The 12,857-nt window shown below is 44.9% G+C and overlaps 1 protein-coding gene across 2 annotated transcripts in view; it reads left to right on the top strand.

Annotated features, from left to right (window-relative positions):
• ankrd13b (ankyrin repeat domain 13B) overlaps positions 1 to 12,857 on the top strand; it is a 397,630-nt gene that overhangs the window by 368,082 nt on the left and 16,691 nt on the right. For both annotated transcript variants that reach the window (XM_078224856.1, XM_078224857.1), the window contains exon 14: positions 12,061 to 12,221. In XM_078224856.1, the coding sequence (XP_078080982.1) occupies positions 12,061 to 12,221 (161 nt within the window). The remainder of the gene's footprint in view (positions 1 to 12,060; positions 12,222 to 12,857) is intronic.

Genomic DNA, 12,857 nt, shown 5'->3' on the forward strand with positions numbered 1-12,857 from the left:
TAGGACAGAGGTGAGGAGACGTTTCTTCACCCAAAGAGGGGTGAGCCTGTGGAATTCATTACCACAGGACGTAGTTGATGCCAAAGCATTGACTGTATTCAAGAAGTGGATAGATATAGCACTTGGGGCAAATGGGATCAAAGGTTATGGGGAAAGAGCAGGATGTGATTATTGAGTTGGACGATCGTGATGAATGGGGGAGCAGGCCTGAAGGGCCGAATGGCCTCCTCCTGCTCCTATCTTCTATGTTTCTAAGTTTCTATTGGCAATGGTTAAAAGAAAATGTCCCTTCATGTCCCAAGATGTGTAGATTAGATGGATTAGGCATGGTAAATGTGTGGGGTTATAGGGATAGGGCAGGATAGAGAGCCAGGAAAAGATATTTTGTCAGAGAGTTGGTGCAGACTTGATGGGCTGAATGGCCCCTTATGCACTCTTGCAATTCTATGATTCTATGTGTTAAAACTCAGGTCAGAAACTCCAACATGTTTTATGAAGTCCACCTGAATCATAGGTTTTGCATTTTGAACTTGGCTAGGGTAAGCATGAGATATTTCACTTCAGGTATGATTCTAATGACCCATGAGGTAGCTTTTATCAAACAGAGTTTATTTAAGTATACAGTTAACATGGATAGAAAGAAAATTAGCAATAACTTTTACCAATTACAAATAAAAACAAAACAGCCACAATATTGTATAACTCTTAACAAATATATCTAAAATATTCCAATCAAACGAAAACTTCCCATAAACAAAGCTAACCCTTTGCACAGGTTCAGCACAGAAAATACAAATGCTCACGTGATGCTGGAACTTAGTCCTTTGGGTGGAGAATTGAAACTCCGACTTCCCAGCCTTGTAACTTCTAGCAGCCCTCTGGATATACACCCAGAACAACCTGAAGTTAGAACAGCTTCCCAAAGCACCAGGGAGAAAGAGGCTCTAGGCAAGCCAACCACCAACAGTAGATTTTCCACTCCAGGAAGGCCAGGAACCTTGCCTCCAGCTAAAAGCAGAATTTCCAAAACCAGGGAGAGAGATAGAAACATTGCTTTCAGTCTGCTGACCACCCCCTTATAAACCAAAACTAAAAATTAATTCTTAGATTTTTTTCTGTGGAGGAACCACCTGACTTTGACTTGTCAATCAATCTTCCCTCTCACAATGCAAGGTCATAAAAAAATCCCAGAAAGTACTTGAGGCCCCAGAGTAAAAGTAAACAAAACCCCATTTAAACCATTGAAGCAGCAATAAAAGTACTTCTCCAGACAGCCCAGCAACAATGAAAAAAAACAAAGCTGTTACAGCTGCAGGGAACATGATTTTTAAAAAAATTTCTTAAAGGTACACTAACATAGAATACCTACAGTGAAGAATGAGGCCATTCATCCCATTGAGCCTGCACCAACAACAATCCTACCCAGGCTCTATCCCTGTAAACCAAACTATGTACCCTACTAGTCTCCCTGACACTAATGGTCAACTTAGCATGGCTAATCTGCAGATCTTTGGAGTGTGGGGGGAAACTGGAGTACACAGTGGAAACCCACACAGACACGGGGAGAAAGTGCAGACTCCGCACAGACAGTGACCCAAAACCAAAATTGAACCTGAGTCCCTGGTGCTGTGACGCAGCAGTGCTAACCACTGTGCCACCGTGCCACCCACACATCACATGTGATTCTCCCTGTGTCTGCTTGGGTTTCCTCCGGGTGCTCCAGTTTCCTCCCACAGTCCGAAAGACGTGCTGGTTAGGTGCATTGGCCATGCTAAATTCTCCCTCAGTGTACCCGAACAGGCGCCGGAGTGTGGCGACTCAAGGATTTTCACAGTAACTTAATCGCAGTGTTAATGTAAGCCTACTTGTGACACTAATAAATTTTTTAAAACTTTAATTTTACAATTTTGGGATGAGCAAGGTTGTAAAGTCCCACCCCAGTGAAACTGGCTTTCCTAACCTGGTGGAGTAGTTGTAATGTTGTGGAGATGCCGGCGTTGGACTGGGGTAAGCACAGTAAGAAGTCTCACAACACCAGGTTAAAGTCCAACAGGTTTATTTGGTAGCAAATACCATAAGCTTTCGGAGCGCTGCCCCTTCGTCAGATGGAGTGAAAATCTGTTCTCCAACAGTGCACAGAGACATAACATCAAGTTACAGAATACTAATTAGAATGCAAATCTCTGCAGCCAGCCAGGTCTTAAAAGTACAGATAAAGTGGGTGGAGGGAACATAGACATAATATGAAGGCCTATGAAGTTGTGGGATCATGAAACATCAAGGTTACTGTGGGGACATGTGTGTATTTTGTTGGCTATGTTTCTGTAATATAAAAACAAAATTGCATTTGCTGAAAAAAGAGACAGGCTGTCAAAGCTTTTTGTTCTGCACTCATCAGGACAGATTCACAAGAATTCCAAATATTAAAAGGGAACAATTTATAGTGCATGAGAAGAGTGTGCTTATTGGTTGGCAAGTAATGTTGTGGAGATGCCGGCGTTGGACTGGGTCAAGGCATTGCATTGACCTGCCTGGTTTGAATTTAAACATAAGCATGGTAGTTAACTGTTACCTCGTACATTCCCCATGGCAACACCTCTACCAATCAGAGTCCACGTGCCAACCAGTCTGCACTCTCTTCCCATGCAATATAAATTGTTGTTCCCTTTGAGATTCGGTATTCTTGTGAAGGAGTCTGGATGTGTGCAAGACAGAAAGCTTCTTTTTCAGCAATACTCAAGTTCTATCCAACCAAATGAAAATTGCATTTGTTGGCAGCTGAAATCTAATTTGTCAGTAGAATCGCACCTGGAGTGAAACAGCTTATCCTCACACTAATGCCAAAATAGAAAATTGTTGGGGTCTAGTCTGGCTTCATAACATGAATCTGGAGCCAGCAGCAGTACTGGGAGGAGGGAGGGGGTTTTCAGATTAATATTCATCACAGCACTGTGCTGAGATTTCTTTTATAGTTTCCTGCCCATCTTATGTAGGGCCGTGAGATGCCCCAGCTCCCTATTCAAGGCTACCGACTAAGAGTGAAGCTATTCTGGGAGATTCTTCTTACTCTCTGAACATGATGACGTTATCAATTGAACTTTGATCTGTCATTTGCCAACTCATTCACAATATTTTTTTTAGTTTAGCGTGAGACTCGGCGCCAAGTTTCCCATAGAATAGTATCATAGAATTCCCACAGAGCAGAAGGAAGCTGTTCAGCCTATCAAGCCTGCACCGACAACAATCCCACCCTATCCCTGAACCTACATATTTACCCTGCTAATCCCCCTGACGCTAAGGGGCAATTTAGCATGGCCAATCCACCTAACTCGCACATCTTTGGAGTGTGGGAGGAAACCAGAGCACCCTGAGGAAATCCACACAGACATGGGGAGAACGTGCAGACTCCACACAGACAGTGACCCAAGGCTGAAATTGAACCTGGGTCCCTGGCACTGTGAGGCAGCAGTGCTAACCACTGTGTCACTGTGCTGCCCAGTGGGAAGCTTTCCAAATTTGGCCTTTTAACCAATACAATTTTTCTCACCAAGAAGCTGGAAGCAGTGCTCCCTCTTGCCTCTCTGCCCATTGGGGCTTTCTTTTCAGCTGGGGTTGGAGGAGCCTCTAAAGCTTTCTAGGTTGATCTGGATTGGTGGATATGAATTTTCTAGACTGTCAGGGGCAGATGAACATTCAGACTGTTGCCCCTAATCACTCACTCACTCCTTTATCTCCCAGCCGGGCTGGCTCCTTCATGCTCTAACTTCTCTGTCTCTGATGTGGAGATGCTGGCGTTGGACTGGGGTGGGCACAATAAAAAGTCTCACAACACCAGGTTAAGGTCCAAATAAAGCTGTTGGACTTGGTGTTGTGAGACTTCCTAAAGTTCTCTGTCTCTGTCGCAACTCAAGACTCACTCTCAGGCTCAGCGTTGGGTACCAGTGGGAAAAACAGAGGCAGGACAGCAAGAAGCGACGATCGTGAGTGCAGTGCGTGGGCGCAGACGCGACATAAATATTCCATGCCATCGCCCTGCGCAAACACAAGCACAATCATCCATCACCATTCAGTTTAATGGGCTCTGTGGCCCATTTAACACCATTGTTGAATGGAATCCTATTGTTACAGAGTCTTCCAGGCCACTTTCAATAGACGCTGGGAGATTGGGAGCAAGTCCAATTGGTCTCCTAGCCATTCCAGGAGGGGTGGCAACCCTATCCTTAACCCACCCTCTCACTCTTGCCCCTCCAACTACAACTCCAACTCTATCTACAAAGGCAGGAAAGAGTTTAACATGGAAAGGCGACCTAGAAATATATTGTAATGGGACACAGATACTCTGATTCAAATTTGTTGTTCAGTGCTTGCAACTTTTTTCCACATAAAGTCAATTTTTTTTTCACCTCTTGACTGATTTTCCACTCTGGGAGAGCAGGGCTGTCAAAGCCAGTTAGGCAGCAAGCCTGCGTTTGCTCTGATGTGCGTCAGTGAAGCAGATTTGTTTTTGCCCTGATCTGTATTCTGTGCGTCAAGGAAACTTGGAAGCTAAGAAAGGAAAGAGCTCAAGGTTTCCTCAGTGAAGTGTGTGCAATAGTTATAACACTGTGTATGGAAAGGTTGTCTGTGCCTGGCAGCACCTGAGTATCTGAAAATGATCGTATGTGGCTCGAAGATTCATAGAATCATAGAATCCCTACAGTGCAGCAGGAGGCCATTCGGTCCATCGAGTCTACACTGACCAGCCCCTATCTCCGTAACCCCACATTTTTACCCTGCTAATCCTCCTGACACTAAAGGGGCAATTTAGCGTGGCCAATCCACCTAACCTGCACATCTTTGGACTGTGGAAAGAGGCCAGAGGACCCGGAGGAAACCCACGCAGACACGGGGAGAATGTGCAAACTCCATACAGACAGTGACCCAAGCCGGGAATCGAATTCGGGTCCCTGGCGCTGTGAGGAAGCAGTGCTAACCGCTGTGCTACCGTGCCACCCTAACCACTGTGCCACCATGCTGACCCTCAGAAGGTTTGGTCACCCCTGTGGTTTCCTTCACAACAGGTTAGGGATAAGGTTCTTCCCACAATAAAAATGTCAATTTCTAGAGGACATAGGTTTAAGGTAAAAGGGGGGAACATTTAAAGGAGATGTGAGAGGCAAGCTTTTTACACAGAGGGTGGTAAGTGCCTGGAGTGCGCTGTAGAGGAGGTGATAGAAGCAGATACAATAGCAACGTTTAAGAGACATTTTGACAGATTTTTAAAAATTCGTTCATGGGACATGGGCACCACTGGCTGGGCCAACGTTTATTGCCCATCCCTAGTAGCCCGAGGGCAGTTGAGAGTCAACCACATTTCTGTGGCTCTGGAGTCATATGTAGGCCAGACCAGTTCAGGATGGCAGGTTTCCTTCCCTAAAGGATATTAGTGAACCAGGTGGGTTTTTCCGACAATCGACAATGGTTTCATGTTCATCAGTAGATACTTAATTCCAGATTTTTAAAAATTGAATTCAAATTCCACTACTTGCCTTGGGGGGATTTGTACCTGGGTCACCAGAACATCAGGTGAGTTTCTGGGTTAATAGTCTAGAGATAATACCACTAGACCTCCCCAATACATCAATACATAGGGAATAGAGGAATACAGACCGCATAGTGGCAAAAGGTCTTTAATTTCGAAAGACATCATGTGCCAGCGCAGGCTTGATGGGCCGAAGGGCCAGTTCCTGTGCTGTACTGTTCTTTGTAGATCATTAAAGAAATCTGGCACACTGTAGCTTTTAGAAATTGCTGTGACTGGGATGTGTTGTAAAAACTGGTCACAGCACAGACGGTAGGTAATAGGATTTGACAGTTGGCCTCAGCACCACTGGGTTAGAGTGAGGAAACGCAGCCAGGACTCCTGTTCTTGATTGCTGTTCTTCTTTCGTTGAGTGACAGCAGAATGGGACTATGATGTTTCCCCTACAGTTGAGTAAGTTGTAGCCTGTTCCCGCCTATGCTTCCAGTTGGAGTATTGTCAACTTGGGCATATGCCCGTGGGCTAAGGATTGTTGGCAGATGTAAAACCTTACCCTGACACAAGTCAGAAGAGGCGGAGGGAAAAGAGCCAACCTTTAAATATAACTTTATACTATAAATAAGATGGGATTGCATTATTAGGATTTATGAATGTTTCATATAGAGTAAGCTGCAGTAATTATTTTGATAGATCTACTATAATTAAGGTCTATCTGTAACAAACAGATTTGTTTTGACTGTGCTATTAATGTTGAAGGAAAACTCCATTCTTGATTATTACCAGGAGCCCGGTGTAGGAATGCCAAAGAGTGCCACTAAAAAGAGATATAAAATCATTGGAAAGCTGGCACTACTTCTGACTGGAATCAGAACCCAGGCCAAGTAGTTCTTGGCAGCAGCAGTTGAAGACATCATGCATCATGAGCGGGAATTTCTGGCTTTTTCCGCTGGCACAATATTCTAGTCCTGCTGTAGGTGAACCCCCAAACCCCTGCATCCTCCCATCGGTAGATTCCCCGGGTGACCAATGGTGAGCTGCCTCCACCGCCTGGAAACACACTGCAGCGGGGGGGGAGGGAGGGGGCTGGAAAATCCCACTCCAATTATTCAATATTGACTATACTGCATATTTTGGCTCGCAGCTGGAATTCTCCAACCTCACCCACAGCTGGGATTCTCCAGTCCCGCTGCAGCGAATGGAGTTTTGACTGAGCGCCAAATTCTCCACTCTCGCTGGCAGGGCGTGGCAGGGGACGTGCGAGATTGGAGAATCCCGGCCCTTGTGCTTCGTCTTCCACATTCCGTGCGAACAAAAGTACATTTTCCTTATGAAATATTGACTGCCGACCACTGTTTGCTGTGAATGGGATCTGTGATATCTGGTGCAGCAGGCTTTGGGACTCCGCTTGGGGACTGGGGGAGTACGGGAGTGGAGAGGAAATAGATCAATCATTAAATGGAAGACTTGAAGCTACTCTTAAACAACTCTGACAGCTTTTCTTAGCAGAAAATGTGAGGATTGTAAAACTGTTGGAGAATAACAGAAGTAGCTGTTTGTTGTATTATTTATTGTAACTAAGATCCTCAAGGAAGCAAAATGACTTTTTGGCTTTCCATTTGTTCCAATTTACTCAGTGCCAGTGATGTAAATCACGTCAACACTCACAAATGCATCCTGAAGTCTTCATTGTGTTGTGCCATTTCATTACAACTTCTCCCACGCCCGCTGGAGTTGGGTATTTATCATTGAATTCGCTTAATCTCTGATGTGACATCAACAAGACTGAATCGGTCAATTATTTTGCCCCTTTTCCGCTGACTAAATAGACATTTGTGAGCATAAACATTGAGTGGTGTTGATAAATGTAACCAATGTCATGGTCACACGCTCAGGAATGGAGGGGTGGAAATTAGAGCAATCTGGTCAGACAAGGAGGGATAAAAAAATACTGGCAGATGATTAGAGACAGAAGGAGAGACTAAAAATGACACCCATTTAAACTAGACATCACCCACCCAGTAATGGTGCCTTTAATAGAATAGAAAATAACAACAAGGGGCTTTGTGTAACTCTTTTAGAATGAGATATTATTTTATCGTAAAAGGTAAGCCTCATTAGTGCTTACCACTCTCACTATTGCATATATTGCGATCTGAAATCCAAAGTTACTGGTGATTCGATCCTTAACACTCTAAATGCAGAAGTAGAGGAAATATTTAGCACCACATTGCTGGAAGTGATTAGATATTGGTTATGTGAGATATTTGCTTAATTTCCGTTATCCTTCCATGGGTTGGCAAGGCCAGCATTTCTTGCTCTTGAACTGAGTGGCTCGCGAGGCCATTTCAGAGGGCATTTAAGAGCCAACCGCATTGCTGTGGGCCTGGAGCCGCGTGTAGGCCAGACGGGATAAAGACGGCAGATTTCCTTCCCTAAAGGACATTCGTGAACCAGATGGGTGTTTCCGGCAATTGACAATAGTTTCGTGGTCATCATTAGACTTACAATTCCAGATTTTTATTAAATTCACCATCTGCCGTGGTGGGATTCGAACACGGGTTCCTAGAGTATTATTTATCCTGGGTCTCTGGATTACTGGTGTACTGTTACGCCACCGCCTCCCCAACCTATGAACCATTAATTGCGCTATGATTATTTCTTCCAATAATTTAATGGGTTTATGAAGCTATTCATTTGAAATGGGCCAACACCTCAGTTGCTGTACAGCGTGTTGTTTTTCAGAGAAAACTCAGAACGAGCACAATTCGTGTTTAAGTAAATGTTCACATTAACAGGAAGCAAATAAGCAATTGCTTCATATTGTTCAACTGTCTCCTGCTCGCTATGTCCCGCACAGTCAGTGCAACGGCAGAATAAACCTGTCTGATTTACAGACTGGTGGCTCACAGGAGTTATCCATCTGTGGGATACTGAACGATGCATTTATCAGTCATGGTAAACCCAGAAAAGTCATCATTAATATCAGTAATTCTTAGGTTTTTACTATGCTCACAGTCTAATCTCATTAGATGCAATGAAACACGAGGGTTTAATCAGAGAAGTGTATGACTTGAGCTCGATGTCGTCACTCCAATTAATCTTTGCTCTCTGAAAAAAATAGAAATTCTAGATGATTCATGAAGGGTAAATGAAAGACGGATTTATATAGCGCCTTTCTCGACAGCCAAAGGAGAATTTTTGAAGGATAGTCATTGTTGTTATGTCAGAAACGCAGCAGCCAATGCGGGTGCAGTCAGCTCCCATAAACGGCATGGTGGCACACTGGTTAGCACTGCTGCGCCACAGCGCCAGGGACACAGGTTCAATTCTGGCCTCGGGTCACTGTCTGTGGGAGTTTGCGAGTTCTCCCCGTGTCTGCGTGGGTTTCCTCCGGGTGCTCCGTTTTCCTCCCACAGTCCAAAGATGTGCGGGTTAGGTGGATTGGCCATGTTAAATTGCCCCTTAGTACCAGGGGGATTAGCAGGGTAAATACGTGGGGTTACGGAGATAGGACCTGGGTGGAATTGTTGTTGGTGCAGGCTCGATGGGCCGAATGGCTTCCTTCTGCACTGTAGGGATTCCATAATTCTATGAACAACACGATGATGACCAGTTAATCTGATTCTGTGAACTTGACTGAGGGATGAGGATTGGAAAAGTTTTAAAAACTAACAAAAGATGACCAAAAGAAAAGAGATGATGGTAAATTAACAAGTAATATAGGAATGGACAGTAAGAGCTTCTTTAAATATATAAGAAGGAAGAGAGAGGCCAAATTGAACAGAGGTCCCTTAGAGAATGAGACTGGGGAAATAATAATGGGGATCCAGGAAATGGCAGAGAAGTTAAATAGATACTTTGTGTCGGTCTTCACGATAGAAGCCACGAGTAACATTCCAAAAATGCTAAATAATCAAAAGACCAAAGTGGTGGTGGGGAGGGAAATAAACACAATAACTATCACTGGAGGAAAAGTACTAGAGTAACAAACACTCCTGTGCTTCTTCAATATGGCACCATGGGATCTGAAGGGACACTCAGGGCATTGGTATTGATGTCTCATCTGACAGACCGCACTGGTGACAGTGTATCACTCCTTCAGTAATGCACAGTAGTGTTTGCTGCATTCCTGTAATTAAGTTCTGAAGTGGGTCTTGAACCCACAACTTGCTGATTCAAAAGCGAGAGCACCATCCACTGAGCTACACATGGGCGGCACGGTGGGCACAGTGGTTAGCACTGCTGCCTCACAGCTCCAGAGACCCGGGTTCGATTCCCGGCTTGGGTCGCTGTCTGTGTGGAGTTTGCACATTCTCCCTGTGTCTGCGTGCGTTTCCTCCCACAGTCCAAAGATGTGCTGGTTAGGTTGATTGGCCGTGCTAAATTGCCCTTTAGTGTCCCAGGATGCGTAGGTTGGAGGGATTAGCGGGGTGAATGTGTGTGGTTACGGGGATAGGGCCTGGGGTGGGATTGTTGTTGGTGCAGATTCGATGGGCCGAATGGCCTCATTCTGCAGTGTAGGGATTCTATGGATTCTATAACTGCATTGCGTTATACTTTCATTCAAAGTCATTGGGCCACGCTCGCCCCGAAACTGGAAATTTCCGCCTGAGGTCATCGGATCTTTGCATGGTTCACCCAACTCCCCCCACCCCTCCCCCCGCTACAACTCCCGTGGCGGGCAGGATGGGAAAATTCCCCCCATTGAGTTACGAATTCATAGAACCTCTTTTTCATTTTAGCAACCATATAAGTAAAATAAATGAATTAGCTTTAAATCGGACACAACTGGGACAATATAATTAGACTGGCTTTATCGTGTGATGATATATAATTGCTGCTGTTATGTTGTTCTATGCAGCTGGCTTCCACTGAGTGAGTGAGTCTCCTGCAAGCTCCTAACATATGGGTTTTAAACAGTTAGTGGTGACACCAACAAAGATATGCTAGATTCTTCAAGGCTTATGGTTGGATGATCCTTTAGTTTAATTAACTGGGGTTTCCTGGCCATAAACCATTGTGAATCCAGCCACTATACTTTCACTTTGGCTCGAGCAGAACAACGCACATTATCGGAAGCCAGTGGTACTAACACATCACAGAAGCGAATTAATAAAAGCAGCTAATCAGCTGTCTCATGTTGTGGAAAAACTTCACTTATAGGGAATTCATGCTAATCATAGAATCCCTGCAATTCAGAAGGAGCCATTCGGCCCATCAGGTTTGCACCAACCACAATCCCACCCAAGCCCTACCCCCACAACCCCACATATTTACCCTGCAAATCCCCCAATACTAAGGACAATTTAGCATGCCCAATCCACCTAACCTGCACATCTTTGGACCGTGGGAGGAAACCGGAGCACCCGGAGGAAACCCACGCAGACACGGGGAGAACGCGCAAACTCCACACAGACAGTGACCCGAGGTCAGAATTGAACCCGGGTCCCCGGCGCTGTGAGGCAGCAGTGCTAACCACTGTGCCACCGTGCCACCCTATAGTGCAGAAGGAGGCTATTCGGCCCATCGAATCTGCTCCGACTCTTTAACAGAGAATCTTACCCAGGCCCTCTCCCCGTAACCCCATGCATTTACCCCACTAAGCCCCCCAACCCACACATCCTGAGACACTATGTGGTAATTCAGCCTGGCCAATCCACCTAACCAGCACGTCTTTCAGACTGTGGGAGGAAACCGGAGCATCTGGAGGAAACCCACGCAGACACGAGGAGAACGTGCAAACTCCACATGGACAGTGACCCGAGGCCGGAATTGAACCCGGGACCTTGGCGCTGTGAGGCAGCAGTGCCAACCTCTAGCACCATGCCACTCCATTGTAGCATTTATAATTCCTACAGTCCTTTACTTATGTGTCATTCCTGGTCACAGCAATTAGGCCACTGCAGTTGGCCTCAGTGCTCCTGTGGCCCACACCTTCCATTCTGGAGTCTAAGAGCAGTGGCGGGCGTGAAAGTGGGAGGGCTGGCCATCTTGTGCTGTTCAGCTCAGTACATATGTATGCATTAGAGAAATGAGATGGATTGTGAGAAAAGACTGGCTAACATAAAGGGGAATCCCAAAGTCTTCATTCGGTATAAAAATAGTAAAAGGAAGAGTCGGGCTGATTCGGGATGTAAAAGAAGATTTACACATGGAGGCTGCAAGCATGGCTGAGGTAGTAAATGAGTACTTTGCATCTGTCTTATTATAAGTTATAGCTCATTGAATGAAATGGTTTCCAATGCACTTAGAATCAATCAACCAGAACAGCAACATGTCATTTGACCCATCATATCTTAGCCATCTCTTTGAATTTAACCAGTTTCTAATGTCCCCATCATGAAAGCAGCACCCTTTTAAGAAAAACCAGATAATGGAATATACTTCCCATGACACATTTCCATTCAGAGGCCGCTCACATAAACATTGACTGATGTGTGCTGACGGCCCCAGTGTTTCTCTGAGATAATAAAATGGCTAATGGAATCTGTTTCACAAGGAGTGTGACCTCGGTTAAATGTCCAAGTTTTTCTTGGCAGCTTCCTGCCGTGGCTGTGATATGGACCCGGCGCTCTTTGAAGTACCCAGAGGCTACACCGTAGTTGGCAGCAACCGGGACTCTCTGAGGGAGGAAGATGACGACCTCTTGCAGTTTGCTATCCAGCAGAGTTTGCTGGAGGCAGGAACAGAATATGATCAGGTGAGAGAAGCAAACAGATCCCCTCTGGTGCCCGGGACAAGAGCTACATGCTATATTCACACAGATGTTAAAACAAGTTAAATACTGAATAGAAGGAGACTGACTATTCATACATCATCTGGGACTAACAGTTGAAGCTTCAGATGTGCTATAATAATCAATTATGGAAAGAATAATAAAAATCTGGATGCGATTAAAACAGTCATCTAATTGAGCAAATCAAATAATGCCGCAAGATCGAAGCTTAAGCTGTTTGTAACTGTTATTTAATGAGGTAATAGCCTTGAAATCTCCTCCGGTGACTACAAAAGCTGGGATTGTCTATCATTTCAATTTTAATTGTGAGTTTCTTCGGCATCGGGTTAATTCTTGTGCTGACAGCTGGTGCCATTGCGATGATAATTCCCAAGCGTCAAAGCATCTTGATGTGCAGTGACATTCATACAAGAGGGTTGAGGACTGGGATCTTATTGCTACATAATCATTTGAATTGATAACTAGGGAAATCGTTTCACACCCAGGATATCCTGAAGCCACGAAAAGGCACTATGTAAATGCATTCTTTGATCCACAACACAGTATGATTAGGCCTTCTATGTTTTGAATTAATGTATTCCTGAATCCAGATGGAGAAAC

This window comes from Mustelus asterias, chromosome 12, assembly GCF_964213995.1.
Source record: "Mustelus asterias chromosome 12, sMusAst1.hap1.1, whole genome shotgun sequence".
Taxonomy (NCBI): Eukaryota; Metazoa; Chordata; class Chondrichthyes; order Carcharhiniformes; family Triakidae; genus Mustelus; species Mustelus asterias.